The sequence below is a fragment of the Fusarium redolens genome (genome assembly GCF_020744475.1).
Source record: "Fusarium redolens strain MPI-CAGE-AT-0023 chromosome Unknown BKA55scaffold_6, whole genome shotgun sequence".
Lineage (NCBI taxonomy): Eukaryota > Fungi > Ascomycota > Sordariomycetes > Hypocreales > Nectriaceae > Fusarium > Fusarium redolens.
In genome coordinates, this window is record NW_025763669.1 from 1,259,452 (window position 1) to 1,278,280 (window position 18,829).

General features: G+C 48.3%; 9 protein-coding genes across 9 annotated transcripts; 4 read left to right on the forward strand and 5 right to left on the reverse strand.

Annotated features, from left to right (window-relative positions):
• Positions 1-278: 278 nt before the first annotated feature.
• Positions 279-1,343, reverse strand: BKA55DRAFT_537905 (uncharacterized protein; the record flags this gene model as incomplete). Its single annotated transcript, XM_046189973.1, has 2 exons — positions 279-640; positions 842-1,343. The coding sequence occupies 2 exons, from the start codon at positions 1,341-1,343 to the stop codon at positions 279-281; spliced, it is 864 nt and encodes a 287-aa protein (XP_046051072.1).
• A 978-nt stretch (positions 1,344-2,321) lies between these two features.
• Positions 2,322-3,943, forward strand: BKA55DRAFT_564238 (uncharacterized protein). The gene has a single exon (XM_046192477.1). It carries the CDS (start codon positions 2,484-2,486, stop codon positions 3,822-3,824), a length of 1,341 nt encoding a protein of 446 aa, XP_046051073.1. The 5' UTR covers positions 2,322-2,483; the 3' UTR covers positions 3,825-3,943.
• On the reverse strand, positions 3,944-8,321 carry BKA55DRAFT_662618 (NADP-dependent oxidoreductase domain-containing protein). Its single transcript, XM_046197638.1, has 5 exons — positions 7,596-8,321; positions 6,844-7,543; positions 6,645-6,677; positions 6,264-6,414; positions 3,944-6,010 (listed from the first exon to the last, which is right to left on the reverse strand). The coding sequence occupies exons 1-5, from the start codon at positions 7,938-7,940 to the stop codon at positions 4,315-4,317; spliced, it is 2,925 nt and encodes a 974-aa protein (XP_046051074.1). The 5' UTR covers positions 7,941-8,321; the 3' UTR covers positions 3,944-4,314.
• Positions 8,322-8,812: 491 nt separating this feature from the next.
• Positions 8,813-11,440, forward strand: BKA55DRAFT_640761 (uncharacterized protein). Its single transcript, XM_046197132.1, has 3 exons — positions 8,813-8,886; positions 8,937-11,171; positions 11,225-11,440. The coding sequence occupies exons 2-3, from the start codon at positions 8,965-8,967 to the stop codon at positions 11,391-11,393; spliced, it is 2,376 nt and encodes a 791-aa protein (XP_046051075.1). The 5' UTR covers positions 8,813-8,886; positions 8,937-8,964; the 3' UTR covers positions 11,394-11,440.
• Position 11,441: 1 nt separating this feature from the next.
• On the reverse strand, positions 11,442-12,336 carry BKA55DRAFT_674389 (ribosomal protein S18). Its single transcript, XM_046198053.1, has 2 exons — positions 11,819-12,336; positions 11,442-11,768 (listed from the first exon to the last, which is right to left on the reverse strand). The coding sequence occupies exons 1-2, from the start codon at positions 12,263-12,265 to the stop codon at positions 11,577-11,579; spliced, it is 639 nt and encodes a 212-aa protein (XP_046051076.1). The 5' UTR covers positions 12,266-12,336; the 3' UTR covers positions 11,442-11,576.
• Positions 12,337-12,551: 215 nt separating this feature from the next.
• Positions 12,552-13,152, forward strand: BKA55DRAFT_688523 (uncharacterized protein; the record flags this gene model as incomplete). The annotated part of the gene is made up of 2 exons (XM_046199221.1): positions 12,552-12,707; positions 12,757-13,152. The coding sequence occupies 2 exons, from the start codon at positions 12,552-12,554 to the stop codon at positions 13,150-13,152; spliced, it is 552 nt and encodes a 183-aa protein (XP_046051077.1).
• Positions 13,153-13,924: 772 nt separating this feature from the next.
• On the forward strand, positions 13,925-14,879 carry BKA55DRAFT_592797 (S-adenosyl-L-methionine-dependent methyltransferase; the record flags this gene model as incomplete). The annotated part of the gene is made up of 2 exons (XM_046195448.1): positions 13,925-14,663; positions 14,710-14,879. The coding sequence occupies 2 exons, from the start codon at positions 13,925-13,927 to the stop codon at positions 14,877-14,879; spliced, it is 909 nt and encodes a 302-aa protein (XP_046051078.1).
• Positions 14,880-14,982: 103 nt separating this feature from the next.
• On the reverse strand, positions 14,983-18,069 carry BKA55DRAFT_508277 (P-loop containing nucleoside triphosphate hydrolase protein; the record flags this gene model as incomplete). The annotated part of the gene is made up of 1 exon (XM_046187412.1): positions 14,983-18,069. The coding sequence occupies one exon, from the start codon at positions 18,067-18,069 to the stop codon at positions 14,983-14,985; it is 3,087 nt and encodes a 1,028-aa protein (XP_046051079.1).
• A 97-nt stretch (positions 18,070-18,166) lies between these two features.
• BKA55DRAFT_564247 (uncharacterized protein) lies at positions 18,167-18,781 on the reverse strand. Its single transcript, XM_046192478.1, has one exon. It carries the CDS (start codon positions 18,574-18,576, stop codon positions 18,310-18,312), a length of 267 nt encoding a protein of 88 aa, XP_046051080.1. The 5' UTR covers positions 18,577-18,781; the 3' UTR covers positions 18,167-18,309.
• Positions 18,782-18,829: the final 48 nt, after the last annotated feature.

Here is an 18,829-nt window from a genome sequence, read left to right on the forward strand (position 1 = left end):
TCTCTTCAATTTTCTACTTTGCGATGCTACTAAGTAAAGTGAGTAAATGATAATTTGAGACCTTAAACTAGCCATGCGGTTTGCTCCTTTTGGTCAGATATTCTGGAGATAAAAGCAGCTTGAAGAAACCCCACTGACATGCTGTTACTGTCATCGAAAAGTGTCAAGCTGACTCTCCCACCGTAGTTCTTTTTGTACATGCGAAATCGCTCTTATCTCATCCCCTTCCTGATCCAGCAGCCTTTCTGTTTTGTTCCAACTGAGCTTGATAGCGACTTTTATTCCCACTCCCGCAGCGAAGGAGGGGTCTCCGCACCCTTAGACGAAGAAGACGACGACGCATCTAGATCGTCCCAGTTCTGCAATGAAATTTCATCAATATCAGAGGGAGGGTCAGATAGAGGAGATGATGGAGTGTGGATCAAAGGAGATGGTGGAGGGTCAGATAAAGGAGACGAAGCAACCGTCACTGGGCTCCTGGCGTTGGTCGAGTTTATGTTTGACAAGTCTTCATGACTGAAATTGTTGTCATTTGTGGCATAGACATAGTTGGGCGTTGGCATTCGTTTGGATGTGACAGGTTCGGGAAGTTGAGGCTCTGTAGCAAGCTCGGTGAAACGGCTTCCGCCTTCTTCCTGTTCTTTCAGCAAAGTTAGTATATAAGTGCGAACAGATCCCCAAGGCCTAATGGATATCATCAAAGTCGAGACTCGTTCCTGGGTGTAGAGAACAAGCGAAACAAGGAACGAGTAAGTTGAGTGGAACTTTCTCCGAGTGTTTCTGTCTCCCCAGTGCTTGAGAGCCTCAATTTTCCTGGTACAGGGGAGATGGGAGTACATACCGCTTGGTGAGTTTCCAATCCACATAGCGCACTCGAGAACTTCAACACGAGCCACAAAGTCCTCATACTCGAGGCCATGTTCCAGACCACCATGAGGCATCCGGATTTGTTCTGGGGCTTTCAGGATTATCTTGACTTCTTTTCCACCTGCGACTGACTCTGCGAAGTCTATGAAGTCGTCTATCAACCCTCTCTCACCCTTGAATACCACACATTTCTCTTCGGGGCAATATCCTATGAAGTTGTCCGCAAAGGTGTCCGATAGTTTGGTGATGTGCAGGTCGGTTGCAGCTTCGGTCTCAGGGCAGCGCGAAACTATGACAACAACCTCGGATGATGGAAGCAGGTATGTCGAAGAGGGACGGGGTGAGCCTTCGCGAAGATCTGTGGATATGAGATAAGATTCGTAAGCCGGCTCCAGAATAGCAGCTCGTTGCTGTGCAAAATCAGAAAGATCCCCTGTCAGCAGGGAATCCAGGTTGCCTTCGATAATCGTCGACATTTTGAGTGTTGGTAGATTAATGGAGAGAAGATGAGAGATTGTTCAGACATTTATAAGAAGGGTATTTATCGCGGACTTTGAGGCAGCAAAGAGTGACACTGCCATGTACCTGCCGAGGGCTGGCAATCGGAGGGAGGCAAGGAGAGAAAACAATAAGGGATTCAAACGGAAGGAGCAGATTGTTCGGAGAAACATTAACTTGCCTTTCCTGCCTTAACTCTCCTATTGCTAATCTTCTCTTCCCGCAGCTGAGGTAGCTCATCTCTTCACACTGCCGTGTTGACATCTGATATCGATTCGTATATGGTTTCCTTTGTATCGGTACGGACCGTACAAGAGCACAACATTGATGCCCCTATGCGCCGTGGCCCATACACCAAGGACTCGCTATGGCAGAAAGATATAAAGTGAGGGAACAACATAATGTCAGATTTTTAGACCTTCTGTGAGTTCTTCAATGACACCTTGAGTGTGGATATCATTCACCTTGCCATAGGAAATCTAGTATCCCTTTCATGCAAGCTCACGAGACAAACCATCGTGAGAATAATGTTAAGTGACAAGGTAAGGTGGAAGAAAGACGGGTACTTGCAATAACCAAGCTTCAAAAGTCGTTTACAGTTTCACAGTCCGCTGTTTGTATTCTAGCAGCCGTAGGGAGGGTATAAACAATTCCTTGTAGTCATTTACAGTTTACAGACACTTGATACGTCGGCCAGTATCCGTTTGGATTTCTTGCATTGATATGAAACAGTATATGCATATCCAGACTGGTTGATGTATGTGTTTTATAAAGCTCCAATCATATGTCTTGTGAAGCAACAAAGCTCAGTCTTCTTATAGGCTAGCTTATTTTATAAGTTGCATTCTAAACGCTTACAGCTTCCTTCAGACGCACAGTCTCGATCTACAAACACCCAATCAAATTATCATTATTCCCGGGATATCTAAGCGAATCCGAGTTGATGCACTGTACCCGAAGTTATTAGTGACCTGTGACGTGGGGTAATCCTAGTCCGTCATCAGATCGTCGTACTCCTTTCAAACAACGACTAGCAGAAACTCCTGTCTTTCCAAAATGCAACTCCAACCTGTTTTTGTTTTGGCCGCAATCAAACAAATCATGTCCCAGATCAAACCATGGCTTCGCTGAACATGCAGAATCTTCCAAACGAGCTCGTTGTTCACATCCTCAGCTTTCTTGACTCTGAATCTGATTTACAAAGGCGCATTTATCTGGACCCTGCAAAACTCACCAGGCCGGTACCATCCGGTCCAAATACACCACTCAAGAACGCTTCTTTAGTATGTCGTCTCTGGAGAAGTTCTGTAATAAAGATACTCTTCCGTCATGTTGTTTGGCCATTTCGGCGTTTTTACAAGCCAGTTGCACAAGATGCCGCATCACAAATCGAGGTTCTGAATTTCATCCGAAGAAACAACCTATCATCCTCCGTTGAGAACTTCACTATCATGATCGATCTTCCTCTCGGGTCAGGCCAGAATCGATATCCGGATGGCCAATTCTGGGGCGTTCTGCCTCCTGTATCTCATCAGCCGGAGACGCCAATGTCCTGGAATCTGTTATGGTCTGTTCTGAATCAAGAGGACCGAGACGCCGAGGGTAGTGACACAAGGACTGAGGAAGACAGGGCACAGTGTTTCTGGGATAACAACTGGCTCTGGCATACGATCTTTGATGTCATTGACCCCCTGAGAATCACCATGATCAGCTCAATAGACATTCTCGCTTCCCTTTTGAGCCGAACTGTCGATTTGTCGAGTCACTGGGCTTTCAACAGCACTTACTATGTTCTATCATTATCGCGACTATCACGAAGTATTGCCGAGTCTAAAAGAGTACAGATTCTGCCTTCACAAATTCCTGGACCAACGAATCGCATCCCTTGTGACTTGTTCCATATCAGAGACTGGAACTCAGTCCTCATCAATGAAGGATCCTTCGCCCCAGTCTATTCGACCTACGAATTCTTTCACTACTCAGCAGCTACTCTTCTTCCTGCAATCTTTGACTCGTCAGATCCTTCCTTCGATGCTCTATGTGTAAACCTTCATTCGTTGTCCTACATCGCCACATTCCCCCTTTCTCACCATATTTCCGACCATCTCATCCCTAATTGTCCGCCTGTGGAGCATCTCTATGTACAGCTGATGCCCAAGAATCATGATTTCTGGGAGAGCAGCAGTCTTTCACGGGTGAACCTTTCTGACTTGTGGCTTGAGTGCGATACATCTTACGCATTGCTTGTGCGTCAGATGCTGGAAACTGTTCCTCAACCGGGTTGGCAGAAGCTAAAGGTATTCGAAACAGGTGATACACCTGCAGAAGGAGTGTGGAAGATGAATACCTACGATGGCCATATCAATGGTTCAAATGGGTGGAGAGAAGAGAGCGAGGGTGTTTTTGTCAAGGATGATATTCAAAATAGTGATGAACAAACTACAGCAGAAGAATCATAGTTATGCGACCGAAAAATTGACAAAGCTAAGGTCAAGTTTATGATTAACAGGGTAGCATTTTATGATATTTAAGTTCACAGGTCGTCCAGCAATTCTATGATTACCTTGCAACTTTATGAGCACTCTTTAAAATAGTTCCCCGAGTCCAGTAAAGCCATAGAACCTGGGCTCCTTTTATGCTACGCAGGAAGAGCTCCGAGAGATAGCATACTGGCGCGGATGTTGTTGATCATCATTCATCTACATCATGCTTTATCTTGGTAGAATATGAAATCTATCACTCATCCACGACTATATTGATCCAAGTACCAGGATCTTGGTGAACCTTCAGCCTCCCAGGCTTCTTGTAGATGAACCCTAAATCCAGACACAAACGCCTCTAAATGATGCACAAAGCAGCCGGTAAAGTCTGTACACAATAGATACACCGCCAGAACCTAGTCCCCGGCCGTTCCCTAAAACCCAAAACGCCATGTTGAGTACACAAATTCTAATCTTCGTCACTATCGATGTCGCCATCCTTGTCGCTGTCTGAAAAGTCCGGGACAGGCTCCATCGCTGCATGCTCCTTCATCTCCCGATACGTGCTCCAAGTCAGGCCCAAGAATGCGACAATGATCATGGCGCCTCCAGCAATAGCGGCAAAGCTCAGAGGCTCACCAGTAATCATCCAGTCCACGATGGCAACAATGAAGATGGTGAGCAGCGCAGCGACCGATGACAGGACAGGGGAAGTCAGGGAGATGAGAACGAGGAACGAGCCGCTGAAAGTGGCATTGGAAAGCACCGCGAGGAGAATGAGCCAGCACGTAGAAGCAGCTGGGATCTCGAACTTTTCAATGTTGAGCCAGTCGAGAATTGGGAGAGGAAGCCAGAGCACCGTGAGAGTGAAAAGCCCAATCAAAGAACCGAAGGTGTTGGCAAAGATCATACCCCTGCCAGGTGAGCAGCCCTCGGGTGGGCAAGCATAGCGCTTGTACAACACCTCGTACAGACCATACAGAACTGAACCCACGCCAATGACGAGATTGCCAAGGAATCGGTTTCCAGCCTCGACACTCTCGCCCCCCTCCTTGGTGTCACCATAAGCAACGACGAGGACACCGCCAATAGCGATTAGAACAGCAATCGACTTGTCGAGGCGAAGGGGCTCGCGAAGAAGTGGAACGGAAAATACGTATGCGAAGAAGGCAGAGCAATTGTAGATGGCCGTCAGATCCGATGGCGTTGTCAGACTAACGGCAATGTACCAACTCAAACCAGCGACGGTCAGCGAGCAAGTAATGATGGCAGTGAATCGAACAAAATAAAGAACGGGTCGCGCGCGATGCTGAATCGATATATGAAATACATCCAGGGTCTGCTTTTCGATCATAATGGCGGTGGTGCGTAATTGTTGCTTATGTCGCTTCCAGAATACTGGCCATGGTACATCGCGCTTCTGGAAGCGCAGAATAAGGAGCTGAACTGGCCATAACACAATCCAAGAACCGTGGGTAAAGTACATCATACAGTAAGCCTTGTCCCAGCCAAGGTCGTGTTGGATGTATGCGCTCAGTTCTGTCTGAACGCAGAATGCGATCAGGCTGACGATGAGGAAGAATCCTGCGTACGTGTACCTCTTCTTGGTCGAATCTTCGGCAACAGCGGCGGCGGTTTGAGGGCTTCGACTGCGCATCGTGGATCGCCGACTGAGACTTGGTCCTCCCATTGATTCTCCGGGGTGATATGGGAGATCGTCTTCGCTAGACTCCCTTGACCCCTTTGATCCACCATTAGGAGGCGAGTAACCAGCGCGGCCACGCTCTGGGTCATCTTCCTTGTAAAGGAGAGGAGTTCCAGATTTACCATCGCCATGACGATGGTAATGAGGTCGGCGAAGGTCATTGGGATCCATATTGTCCAATTCCAACCACTCGCTGTCACTGTGGATGTTTGTGTTCTTGGGATCGTGGCGCTTCGTGTCAAGATCGGAAGCGTCGCTCGGATGGTCGGCGGTGCCACGGGCGCCAACAATGTTTGGTCTGGCAGTCGAAGATGGACCTGGTTCGCATGTGGTGTCGTCGCTAGATGATGTTGAAGAATCCGAGTCCGTAGACGATCGATTGTGACCTTGCAGAAGGCGGACTTCTTGGTCACTGGTATCACGCCGAGGCATGAAGGGAGAGGGAAGGGAAGGGGTACTTCTATATAAAGATAAAAACTTGACAAAATTACGAATACAATAGGCGAGGGGTGCGATAAAGGAGTGAAACGGCTTAGCTGATTTTGGGCCTGCACCGGGTTTGGTCTTTTTGGCAAATCGAGGCGTGGTATTGGATCCGTGGTATGTAAAGGTGGTGTTGAAAAACAGCCATGGATGGTCCGGGGCGGAGACAAGCGGGTCTCGAGACCCCGATTTTGCAGGGGGTTTACTCCGCTGTAGCGCAGGGGACCAACAGCGCGGGGAGTTGGATGACACAGGGCGGGGGGGTTTCCAGCAGGGTGCCGTCATTGTTGAACCTGGAATCCACTGGAGAACAGGCTAAGATTGTTGAACCATGAGGTGATTGTTTCGAATCATTACCGTTGATGAGTTTGTTACTAGCGACTCAGTGAGGTTATCGCGGTTACAGCTGAAAGGTTACGGCGAATAAGTTACCGTTAACCGTTGAAAGTATTCACTAACAGCAGAGATTAGGTAAACTCTCTGCTCTCCCACGTGCGGAAATAAGCTTATGCGTGGTACAAAAGCACAATCCTACTTTGCACAATAACAGGTTTTGACCTGTCTCTTGGATCTCTGTAAGATCTGATTGCATGCTACCTTGTCCTGCAAACAAATGACGCCTTCGGTCATGTGCCGTTCGCATTCTCTCCACGCGCCACAAAAACCAAGACAGCCTTTTTGAACGGTATGACCATGCCACCAACAGAAATGACTGACAGCACGTGAGTTTAGAGTCCAGTGTCTAAGGTAGTCTATACCAAGCTCTGTATTACTTCTTCTGCCTATTGCTATTTTACTTGGCCGATGCACCAAACAGAGCCTCGTGCACATTATATGTATACTCCAAATCCCCGTGCCAGTAGTTGGCCGTATCTGCCTTGGAGTACAGCCACGCCTGGTCAAGTGCCTTCACCACCTCGTCCGGCAGAGGTCCCTTTTCAACGAGCTCAAGGTTCTGCTCGAGCTGCTGAACGTTGGACATACCAATAATAATACCATCGTTGCCGTTTGTGACTTTTAGTCCCGAGTGGTGGATTATCCATCGCAGAGCTGTCTCAAGCATGCTCAGTCCATTCTTCTCAGTAGCTTCCTCAATAACCTTCAGAGCCTTGAATGTGCTCTCTCTGAAGTACCGCTGGCGATATGCGGTACCAATCTTGCTCTGATCAGAGAAACGGCCGCTCTCGGGCTTGATGTCCATCGACTTGATCTTGCCAGAAAGGAGACCACCAGCGATAGGGTTATACACAACGATGTCGAGGCCATATCTCCTGCAGGCTACAAAGAGCTCTGCCTCGATAGAACGGGTGAGACAGTTGTACATGCCCTGGTAGACCGTGGGCCGGACCCAGTTGTTGTACTTGCAGATCATGACCACTTCTGCGACCTCGTACGCGGTGAAGTTGCTGATACCGAACTTGACGAACTTTCCATCTTTGTGTAGCTTGTTGATAGCCTCGAGGGTTTCTTGGAAAGGAGTGCCGCGGTCAGGACGATGGAGGTAGAGCAGCTAATGGGCGTGTTAGTGCATGCAACTAAGCTTATCGGGACATGCCACTTACATCGATGCAGTCAGTTCCCAGCTCCTTCAGACTGGTCTCAACCGACTCGATGACCTTGTCGTATGTGTTCTCGCCAGGTTGGGTAGGATACTTGACCTTTGTGTCCACAGTAAGTCCTCTCTCTTTCCAGTTGGTCTGCGTGCCAGTCCAGCCCTCCTGTTTGCCGCCAACATAGATGCGGGCAGTGTCGACTTCGTTGTAACCCTTGCTTTGGAAGATATCAAGGGCCTTGTTGTAAGTTTCAGGGTCAAAGATACGCGCGTCAAGCTGTTCACTGCCAGGGGGTCCAAAGGTCATTAGACCCAGGATAACACGAGGCTTGACGTTCTGGGTTACGAGAGGCATTGCGGCGGTTGATGGTGTTTTTTGGTATATTAATGCAAGACTACACAAATAGATGGAAGATGGAGGGGTCAAGCTCTTTATAGTTCCTCGGAAATGATTTGCTTCGGAGATGTGACTCTTAAACTCCAGCTCTTATAGTCGTGCCTTTCCACGACCTCCAGCTCATCATAGCACCCCACCAACGTCTGCGGCTTCGGGCGGGGTATGATTTCGGTAGATAGTTACAGTCAAGAGCGCCATGAGAGTTTAATCGGATGATCATCCGAGACGCTTGATTACTGGCCAGGACAAGGCATTGGTGGAATAATAGTGCTGTGCGTTTCAGGCTTTGACCATCGATCACAATGCCGTGATAACGAAAGGAGCTGAAGGAGTTGAAGCTCCTATAAGCTGCTTATCAGGGTTAGCTTCATGACGTAGATCCACGATTGTGCTTTGATCCATAGCTTCATCGGACTTAAGCCCTGGTGGAACTCTACGGCCATTGAACTAGTCAGAACAGCAAAATATTGTCTTATGAATTCTGAGCCACCGCTGAATCCGAGGACCCATTATGTAGCTTACAGTGACTTGGTTTGTATCTCAACCCATGTTCTGGTGAAGTCGTTAAAACTTAAAATGCTGGATACCTAGGTAGGTAGAATATCCATCAGGGTCAAGGGTCTGTGAATCCGAACAAGTTTGAGCCTGCTTGGTTACTATGATTTTCCCATATAAGAAGATTAATGGTTTCGAAAAGACATCAAGAAATCATCTTATAAAAAAGCATCATTGAATAATGTATTGCGGAGGTGGATATGTAAACTTGATCGGATAAATATCGGCGACTGATATTCCGCACTTCAACTCCAAAATCCAAGTGTCGCGATCGGATTTTGAGCTTCCCAATTGCCGAGTCCATCTCCCGTCGTACCATTAGTGAATGTGCCGGTTCAAACATGCTTCTGTAAGGATCAATCGGTATCGCTCGTGTTAAGCATTGGCTAATTCCCTCAGGTTCTCCTTCTCATAGACTAATTCCATCATGAGGGCGCAATTGGCCCGCCATGCTCGACGGGTCCTTATCCAACAAGTCCGATCCCCGTCTTGCGCTGTCTATTCAGCTCCCCTTCGACGAAGATGCACACCTAGAGCAATAAACAATGGCTATTCAAGACGATTCTTCCTCGACGGTCTGTTCTCCAAGGCTCCCCGCGAGATTCGTCAACCCGAATTCGAACCAGGATGGCAGAAGATTATGATTTGGAGGAGTCGCATGCTCGATAATTTACGGCCTCCGCCTACAGAAGAGCTTATCCAAGCATGGAAATCTTTCTTTGAAGGAAAGCTGTCTAGTCGAATGGCATTGAACGGTACACAAGCGATGCAATGCCGTCGACTCCTCGAATATCTTGTTCAAGAACGCGAATTCCCGACCCAGGCCAAGATCGAGATCCCCGAGCTTTTAAAAGCCCTCACTGCTCTCGAGAGCCTCCGACCTCGCGAGAGAACCGAGCATCATCTAGATTTTGCCAGAACCCTTTGGTCCGCCATCAATAACCCGAAGCTGCAGAAACCAAACTGGGTGACTAGTGGTTCAATATGGTCACAGTACCTCACTGTGCTATGCACTTTTGGTGGATCGAAGGAAGCTCTCGAGATTGTCTACGCGAAATGGAACGATGTCATGGAATTCTGCAAAAAGAAGACAAAAAATCCGATATTATCCTTAGCGGATGGACTTGCCAGGGACGGCTGTGAAGAGGACCTTGTCGAGCTGATTAACTATGCCGAGAAAAACGGTTATCCCTATGATAAACATCTTCAGCGCGTTCTGGTCACTTATTATGCTCAGAACAACCGAGTCTCCGAGACAAGGCAATGGTTCGAGAAGCCACTTTCATCTGGAAGCCCGTCAAACAAGATCATACCCCTGATTGCTTCTTTTGCTGCCCGTAATAACCTGCAAGAATGGGCGGTTCCTTTTTTCCTTGAGATCGGCAACAAGCTCAACGAGAAACCGGAGCAGCATTACTGGGATAGCCTGTTGCAGGCGATCCTCATCATTGGTAAAGGCTTACCAGAGGTGGAAAAGATGATATCACACATGGACAGTTCTCAGCAAGTTATCAAGACGACCACCGCCACTATTAACAGTCTTCTCCGAGCTGCTCTGGGCATGAACGACTCCTTATTAGCTGAGGAGATTCTCTCGCTTGCCACAGATAGGGGTCTCCAGCTGGACGGTGAATCTCACCTTATCCTCATGGAGATGCGACTTCAAGCAGGCTATCTGCCGGGAGTTCATGCAGCATACAAGAAAGTCACACACCACGAGCCCTGGCATGTTCAACCTGATCTCTGGTGGGATTTCGGCCGACTGGTAAACGAGTATATGATGACTCTCACGACGCAATCAACACCAAATTTCAAGATCATCGGCGAGATCATCGAGATGTGTGAGGAGAATCAGGTACTCCTTGAGCCGGAGATAGTTGCTTCGCTGTGTATCCGATTCTTGGAGAATGAGCAGCACTACGAGGTTATGGATATATTATCTGTCCACTCATTCCAATTTAGCGCAGCGGAGCGAGAGGTTATTCAGGATGCATTCACCCAATTCTGTGTGAACCGCGGAACTAGCACTTCGCGAGCATGGAACGGGTATCAGATTTTACGGCAGTTCTTCCAAGATCTTAGCTTTGAGCATCGTGTACAGCTGATGGAGGCCTTTTTTGAGCGAAAACGTCCAGATATGGCATCCCATGTCTTTGGTCACATGCGACAGCACCGAAATAACGACTACCACCCCAAGCGTGAGACATATATCTCGTGTTTTGAGGGTTTATCACGATGTCCAGATGAAGAGCCTCTGGATATCGTTCACAACATGCTCAAAATGGATACGACAGTTGAGCCCAACACTCAGCTCTATACTTCTCTCTTATTAGCTCATGCGGCTTGCGGGAAGACTACTCAGGCGATGGACTTTTGGCAAGCGATCACAGCCTCCCAAGAAGGACCTTCTTATGCCAGTTTAGAAGCCGTGTTCTGGGCTCTTGAACGTACACCGAATGGCGCAAGGCAAGCACACATCATCTGGAAGCGGATAAAAAGTATGGACATTGATGTGCCACCGGCAGTATACAACGCATATGTTGGTGCCGTTGCTGGCAGTGGAGAGGAGGCGGGGGTTCAGGATCTTATTATGCGAATGAGCTTGGCGACTGGGGGTGAGCCAGATGCAATGACGTGAGCTCCAATCCTATCTCCTACTGATACAACAAATCGCTAACATGAAATAGACTGGGCATTGCTTTCAACGCTTTACCAGGACAGACGCTGCAGTCGAATTTCAAAAGCTGGGCTCAGACGAGGTATCCTGAAGCATGGGCTAGTCTTGAGTCCAAGGGCAAGCGACTCAACAAAGATTCGCTATGCCAATACAAGCTCAACAGGATAATAAGAGCTTGAATGTATCACAAAGATTTTGCATAAAACGAAGAGATGTTTGGATGTAGACAATTGTATCAATATGTTACATAGAGGTTGAGGCTGTTATACATATGACCAAAAATAATGACCATGACATCAATCATCCCAGACAACATAAACGCCGGCACAGACAAGTCGTTTCCCTTTCTACATACGACTGGTCTACTTTTGGCGTGAGAAGAATTGATCTCGGAGCATCTCGGGGTGAGCGTGCACGCTGGGGTAGATACCCATGCCCTGCACTCGGCGGACCATCTTGGCCACCTTGCGCTGGTTGACGGGTCGAAGACGTGTGAGTTTGGAGTGGTTGATCATTCCAGAGGAGGATGTGAAGTGCTCGATAAGAGAGAAGTTCTGGGTAAGATGTTAGTGTGTGTAACAATTGGTTGGCGATATGAACGCACCTTGTACATATCAAGAGGGCTAATTCCAAGAGCATCGATAACATCGTTGTTTCGCACAGTCTTCTTCCTCCATTTCTGCATCTCGACAGGACTCAAGTCATGCGGCGAGTAGACATCACCAGCCTCCCATCGTCTCGGCATCTGTTTGAGGAAATCGTTTGACATCTTCTGGTTCTTGAGGAACTCCATCTGTGCCGACTTCTCCATAGTGTACGTGTTTGTCCGCGACTTGAATCGCTCTAAAAGCCTCGAGGCAGCATCTCCGCGTACTCCTCGACCAACTCCACCCTTGCTACTGCTGGCGTTCAGACCGGCCAGACGGTTGGCATGTCCACCGGAGGGGGGGTGTCGGCCGGGAGCTGAAGTAGCTGCTGAGGTGGAAAAGGGACGGATGATGCTGCGCGCAATCGTTGAAGCCGTCGAGGCCGTCGGTAGTTGAGGAGGCATTTTGGGCGGTCGCAATTGAAGCCGTCGGTCGAATTGGCGGTTGCGAGGCTCTAGAGCTGATTTTGGTGATGTTCGACGTTGGAGGTTTTTCGACCAAGCGGAATGCGGCGGGGCAGATTCCGCGACTCCACTCAGATTTTATCGTTTTCTCATCCAACCTTGAACTTTTGTATAGCGGGACAGCAACGATTTCCTCTACCAACAACTGCGCCGCCGACACATAAAAAAGGCATCGAACGAGTGTCACGGGGTGCTTAATAGTTGGAGGCGAACAAATACCGCAATCATGGTCCGAAAACTCAAGCATCACGAGCAGAAGCTCCTCCGAAAGACAGACTTCATTACATACAAATCCGACAATGGCCATCGCGACAAGGCCGTCATGCGACGGTACATGATCCAGAAGCCCGAGGATTATCACAAGTATAACCGTCTTTGCGGCGTAAGTCACTTCTATCTCGGGCGCATATTCATTGTACTAACAATCGCAGTCTCTGCGCCAACTCGCTCATCGCCTTTCCCTCCTCCCTCCCGAGAACGCAACACGCCGCAAGCACGAAGAGCTTCTCCTCAACAAGCTCTACGATATGGGTGTTCTTTCCAGCGCCTCGAAGCTCTCCGCCGTCGAGAACAGCGTTACCGTTAGCGCCTTTGCGCGCCGTCGCTTGCCCGTGCTGATGACAAGGCTGCGCATGGCTGAGACCGTGCAAGCGGCGACGAAGATGATTGAGCAGGGCCATGTGCGTGTGGGTACAGAAACCGTTACGGATCCTGCGTATTTGGTCACAAGAGGCATGGAGGACTTTGTGACATGGACTGTGGGCAGCAAGATCAAGAGGAACATCATGAAGTATCGCGACCAGCTGGACGATTTCGAATTGCTGTGATCTGGCTGTTTGGATGCCAGAGGATGGAAAGGGGAAGGGGAGGGAAATGCATGGGCAATTGGGAGTTCGGGCGTCTTTGTATGTGCTCTTCTTTGGAGAACTCCACCATGATGGTTCAAAAGTTTGAGAATGACTCTCTCTCCGATAATAGACGTTTGGTCAAATCTCAAAGCTGTATCTCGGTTGTATGGGAAATACAAGTGTGGCAGATGATGTGGGCAACTCCTTTTCCTCCATCCCTGGCTTTCAGGTAGTGCTCTCCAAGTTTCTGCCTTGACATCCCCTTGGATCAACCAAAATCTTACATAGATGGCGTCATGGACGACCATGAGGGCAAGCCTGAATTATTGTTCAGGGATTTTCTCAGATAAGAACCATTGTCCCAGGCAGCTCAAATCTTGAAGAGAGTTTAGCTGAGACATCTGGGTATAAGATAAACCAGGATTATAATTCTGTTTTGGAGAGACGTGCCCAGGATCAGCATCTGCAAAGGCACCTCCACATTCTGCAGAAACAATATCATGCTACACCACACAATTCATAGGCTAAGAATAATACAGTGACAATCATGATTGCTGTGGCGCCTTCGGCCCCGCTCGGCTCCGTATCCGGGCGGCGGAGAACTTACAAAACGAGCCGAGTCCCGTGTGTGCGTCTAAGTCAAAAGTTCCCCATCCTACTCTATATAAAGCAATTCTTCCTCCTTATATAACACCCGCATACGCATGTTTCATGGTCTTGGTGCTTGGATCACTGTGACTCATTGCCCATCATGGCAGTTCTTTCAACCCTCAAGGAGCTCATAGAGTGCCTCACTGGCCCCTATCTTTTCATGGGAATAGCTATGCGTTTCCTTCCTGGCACTCTTTTCGAGGTTATCAGAAACAAGGACTTCCGAACTCTGTTCTCGCCAACCCGCTTCAAAGATGTTTGGTTCGGCAACTTTTGGGCTTTCATCGGGCCACAGGTAAAAGCCAACGCAGAGAACCGTGTCATTCCATTACTCGAAGGTCGTGTGAGAAATGGTCATATGGGAGACGAGGTTGTTGGAGAGCCCATTAACGGCGTCGTTCTTGAGATCGGTGCGGGGACCGGAATGTGGGCGGATGTGTTCGCAAAAGTCAACGTCGGAGTGAACACCCAAGGAGATGCTGATGGAGAATTGAGGCGAAGAAAAGGAGGCAATGGCTTGACTCGCGTGTACGGCATTGAACCAAATCCCAAGTCTGCGGCAACTCTGAGACAACGAGTGAAGGAGATTGGCCTTGATGATATTTATGAGGTTGTCCCAGTGGGCATTGAATCCCTCAACGATCCAAAGGCGTGGGATGGGCGCATTGAGCCAGAAAGTGTCGATTGCATTGTCACAATTTTGTGTCTCTGCAGTATTCCTGAGCCTGAGAAGAACATCAAGCTTCTGTATCAAAGTCTCAAGAAAGGGGGTCGATGGTATGCCTATGAGCATGTGCGCGTCAATGAGAACAGGGGGGTCCTCTTGCGTGCCTATCAATGTGAGTCAGTCATCCAGCCCAGAAAAGCAATTGCTGATAACGATAGGGGTTACTGGTCTTGTGTGGTCACAAGTCATGGGGTCGTGCCGCATTTGCCGATCAACAGGGAAATCGTTAAGAGAAGCCGGGCCATGGGAGAATATTGACCTAGCACAGCCTGAAGGAGAAGCAAGATTTGGAATTCTTCCCCATGTTGTTGGAACACTGACCAAATAAAGGGCTGTCCATAGTCTTTCACGCACATCGGAACAATGTCGCGGCTGGGAATCAAAATATGAGTCATGCATTATGGGTATCAAATCGAATGCGCCAACGCCCATCACAGCTCGTCGTCATCATCGTCATCTGAGAGAAATATCGAGGTCCTTACACTCGACCCCTGAGCCTCCGTCTTGATCTTCTTTTCATCCTCAATCTTGGTGTCAACAGTCTCCATTTTTGTAGTCTCCGTCTTCACCAAAGCATCCTTAGTATCATGCCTTTTGATGTCTTCTTCTGTCGGGGTCAGCTTAAGGTCCTTCTTCTCATCCTTGACCTCTTCTTTGGCATCAATGTCGTGCTTAGTCTTCACTTGAGCAGCATCTTTCACATCCTCCTCCTTGACAATGCCTTCTTGTATAAGCTTCGCAACTCTCCTCTTATAAAAAGTGTCCAGACAATTTCTCCTTGCCTCTTGACTCCAGCTCTCCACAACAAGTGCAAAGTCTGTTGCGTTCGCAAAGCCAAACTCTCTGGCCATTTCGCAGAAATGTCGGAGCATGACTTCTTCAGGGGGATTGTACATGCTGTGTAGGCCGTCCCCTTGTTCGTCATCACTCTCCGCGAAAAGGGCGCTCTGTCCATCAACATCTCCAGACGAGTACGTCGTCATGACAGCTCGTCGTGAGAGTTGTTCCTCGACTTTGGACGTTCCAACCACCTCACTATTGTCGTGTGTATACTCGACACCCGCAGAAGTGAGGATCGCTTGGATCGCGTCGCTTTTTGGCTTTTTGGCCTTTTTGGATTCGATCATTCGTTGCTGGTTCTCTGCTGTGAGCAGAGTGGCAAGTTGACTCATGCCACCATCTTCAGCATCTGTTTCTTCATTCTTCACTACGGCAAGGTCCTCTCCATCCTTGGCCGCCTGCTCCATGTTGACATCCACAAGATGCACACCCGCCTTTGCTTCGGCAATATTTGTCTTGTTTACAATTTCCTGCAATAGACCACTATCGTTATGGTAGGTAAAGATGTTGGCAAGACCAAATATTTCGCCCTTTCGATCAGTGTCCTGTTGGACACCCTTGAAGTAGCGACGTTCAGATGACGCAGTGTAGCCAATGTTTGCTTGCTGCTGTTTGTAAATCTGACGCGCGTACACAATCTCCTCGACTGTCCCGAGCGAGACAAGGCGGAAAACCTCAACATCGCGAGTTTGGCCGATACGATAGGCTCGATCCTGGGCTTGAAGGTCATAAGACGGATTCCAGTGAGGATCAACAATAACGACTTTATTCGCAGATGTGATGTTGAGTCCCACGCCGCCAGCTTTGGTTGAAATGAGGAAGACAAACTGCGTCGGGTCGGAGTTGAATGTGTCAACAACTTCCTGGCGCTGTTCATAACTCAAGGAGCCATCCAAATAGCTAACAGTGTAGCTCGTATTGGTGAATAGGTGCTGGAGAATACGAAGAAGTCGCACACTGTGAGAGAAGACAAGTACCTTGTCGCCATTTGAGTGCCAGAATTTGAGCAACTTCTTCAGAACTTTCCATTTTCCACAAAACTCGGGATTAACAAGATTCTTAATCCGATCCCGATTATCGTAAACGTATTTCCAGTCCTCAGGCAAGCAAGTTCGAAGAGTGTTCAAATCTGACTCGTGTTTACCCTCTAAGTCGGTGGTTTGTGGTACAAGGAGAGTGAGATGATTTGCCATCTTTTGCAGAACAATCATGCTTGGGAAAACAATGTTCTGCCAACGCACGCCGCTAGAAAGGAGGCGATCACAGCACCATCCTCTCTTCTTGTCTCCACAGCAGGGCTCAGAAAGACTGCGAAGAAGATCGATATCCGCACTTTCCAGAAAATTCTCGTATGCTTCCCTCTGGAGATCTGTAAGAGGACAGAAGACGACGCGGTCGGTTTTCTTGGGTAGTTGCTTCGCTATGATGGTCTTCATTCGCCGAAGGAAATACTGTGGTAGCAGGTTGTGAACGAGTTTGTCAGCGGTTGTTCTTGCCAGGCTGAGCTGAGCTTTCGTTGCGTCGTGAGACTGGCCAACAGTCAGGGGCTTGGTAACTCTTTGTGTCCATTCTGCCAGAGTCCCGAAGTGTCCAGGGTTAGTCCAGTCCAGTAGTGTCCAGAGCTCTTCGTATCGGTTTTGGATCGCGGTACCAGTGAGGCCAAGACGACAAAGCGCATTGATCTCATTGAGAGCCTTGGTAGTTTCTGAGTATCTGTCTTTCAGCCGGTGACATTCGTCAGCAATCACTGCGTCCCATTGAACCATGTTGATTGAGCTTCGGCTGTTTTTGTATGTGTCGTAAGTAGTGATCATAATTTCAACTAGCCCTGCACGAGCGGTACTCAAGGCATCGTCTTTGTGGGATCCGTGGAATAGGTCAGTATGCCACCAGCCCCAGCGATCTAGCTCGTTCTTCCAATTCACAATGAGAGACCCGGGGCAAATAATCAATATTCTTGGGTACCATCTGTCCGGATATTGGCGGATTTGCCTCAGCCGCTTGGCGTCACGCTCGTCGCCAGTCTTGCCAAATGCAACTGTTAGAAAGGCAGCAACTTGCACCGTCTTTCCAAGTCCCATGTCATCTCCCAGTATGCCGCCTTCTTGGTAGACAAACTTTCTGTGAAGAAATGAAACGCCGGCAACTTGATAGTCTCGAAGGTACTGGGCGATCGATGCTGGAATAAGCCCTGCTGACTGGGGCAACTCAATATCTTTGTACGGTCGTGACGGTTTTATGCCACTGCTTTCACTAAACTTGGGTCGCTCTTCCAGCTCTCTGAGTCTTCTCGTTTCTTCAAAGTGAATTCCCGAATAATCAGGAGGTACCATGAGAGCATTATCGTGGTGAAGTTTCCTCTTAGTGTCAAACTTGCGCCGTCGCTCGATCAGATAATCGGGTAAACCTGCCAGCTCATAATCATCTTTGGGTGCTTCATTCTCTGCGTGTACATCATCTCCTTTCTTTTTTCGAGTTGATTTTCGCCCACCACGACGTTTCTTGGGCTTTGCAGGTAGGTCGTCTTCGTCTCCAGTCCATTCAACCTTCTCTTCAATCTCAGTCTCGTGTTTTCTTTTCTGCGCAGACTTTGAAAAGTATGAGGTGTTGTCCTCGGACTCCGAAGCCGTGCCGTCATCGTCAGGTATTTCTATTACATCTGGTGGTGCTGGAGGCATATCGAGGAGTGAGGTCAATGGTGAAGTACACGATATGTTGAACGCGTGGCGACGCGTTGTAGCATCATAAGGAGCGAAAGCACGTGACTATATTTAAGCCTTAAGCATTATGTCATATTTTAGCGACTCCGACTGCCAAACTCTCAACCAACGGCTTAGGGTTAACTATGATGGAATCAACCTCAATTACAAAGTTGATACGCGTATTCGCGCTTCGAATTTTTGTCTTTTTGTGGACAGTCAAAAAGCCCAAGCTCCACCCTTGTTTCTATTTGAATCCATTGAACGCACAGCCACATCGATCGCCCCATGATGAACCCGCTCGACAATGCCAAATGATCCTGATGAGTCGGCAATCATGAGTTTAGTGATCCTCATCCCTTTCTTTCTTGGACTTGACGACGAGTTACAAAAATCCCAATGATACCAAAGTTCCAACACTAATGTAAGACAAGGCAAACACTTCCAAACATAACCAAGTTTGTACTTTGGTGCTACTGTTTTCATCTAATCAGTGGTTTGAGTTTGGCGTGTCTTGAAAAGTGTCCGCCTATGGATAGCGCATTGTCCGTCGAGAACAGGGGACCCATGTTACACACATCTGCCGATGCCAGTCTGTACAACGGGACGAAGACAGTCACTTGTTGTTTGCTTCAACTTCATGTCGCGGAGTAAATGTTGGGGTAACAATAACATTGACGTGTTAAGGGATTGTTGGATTGACGGGTATCGAATTAATTACTAAAAAGCCCAGTGCATC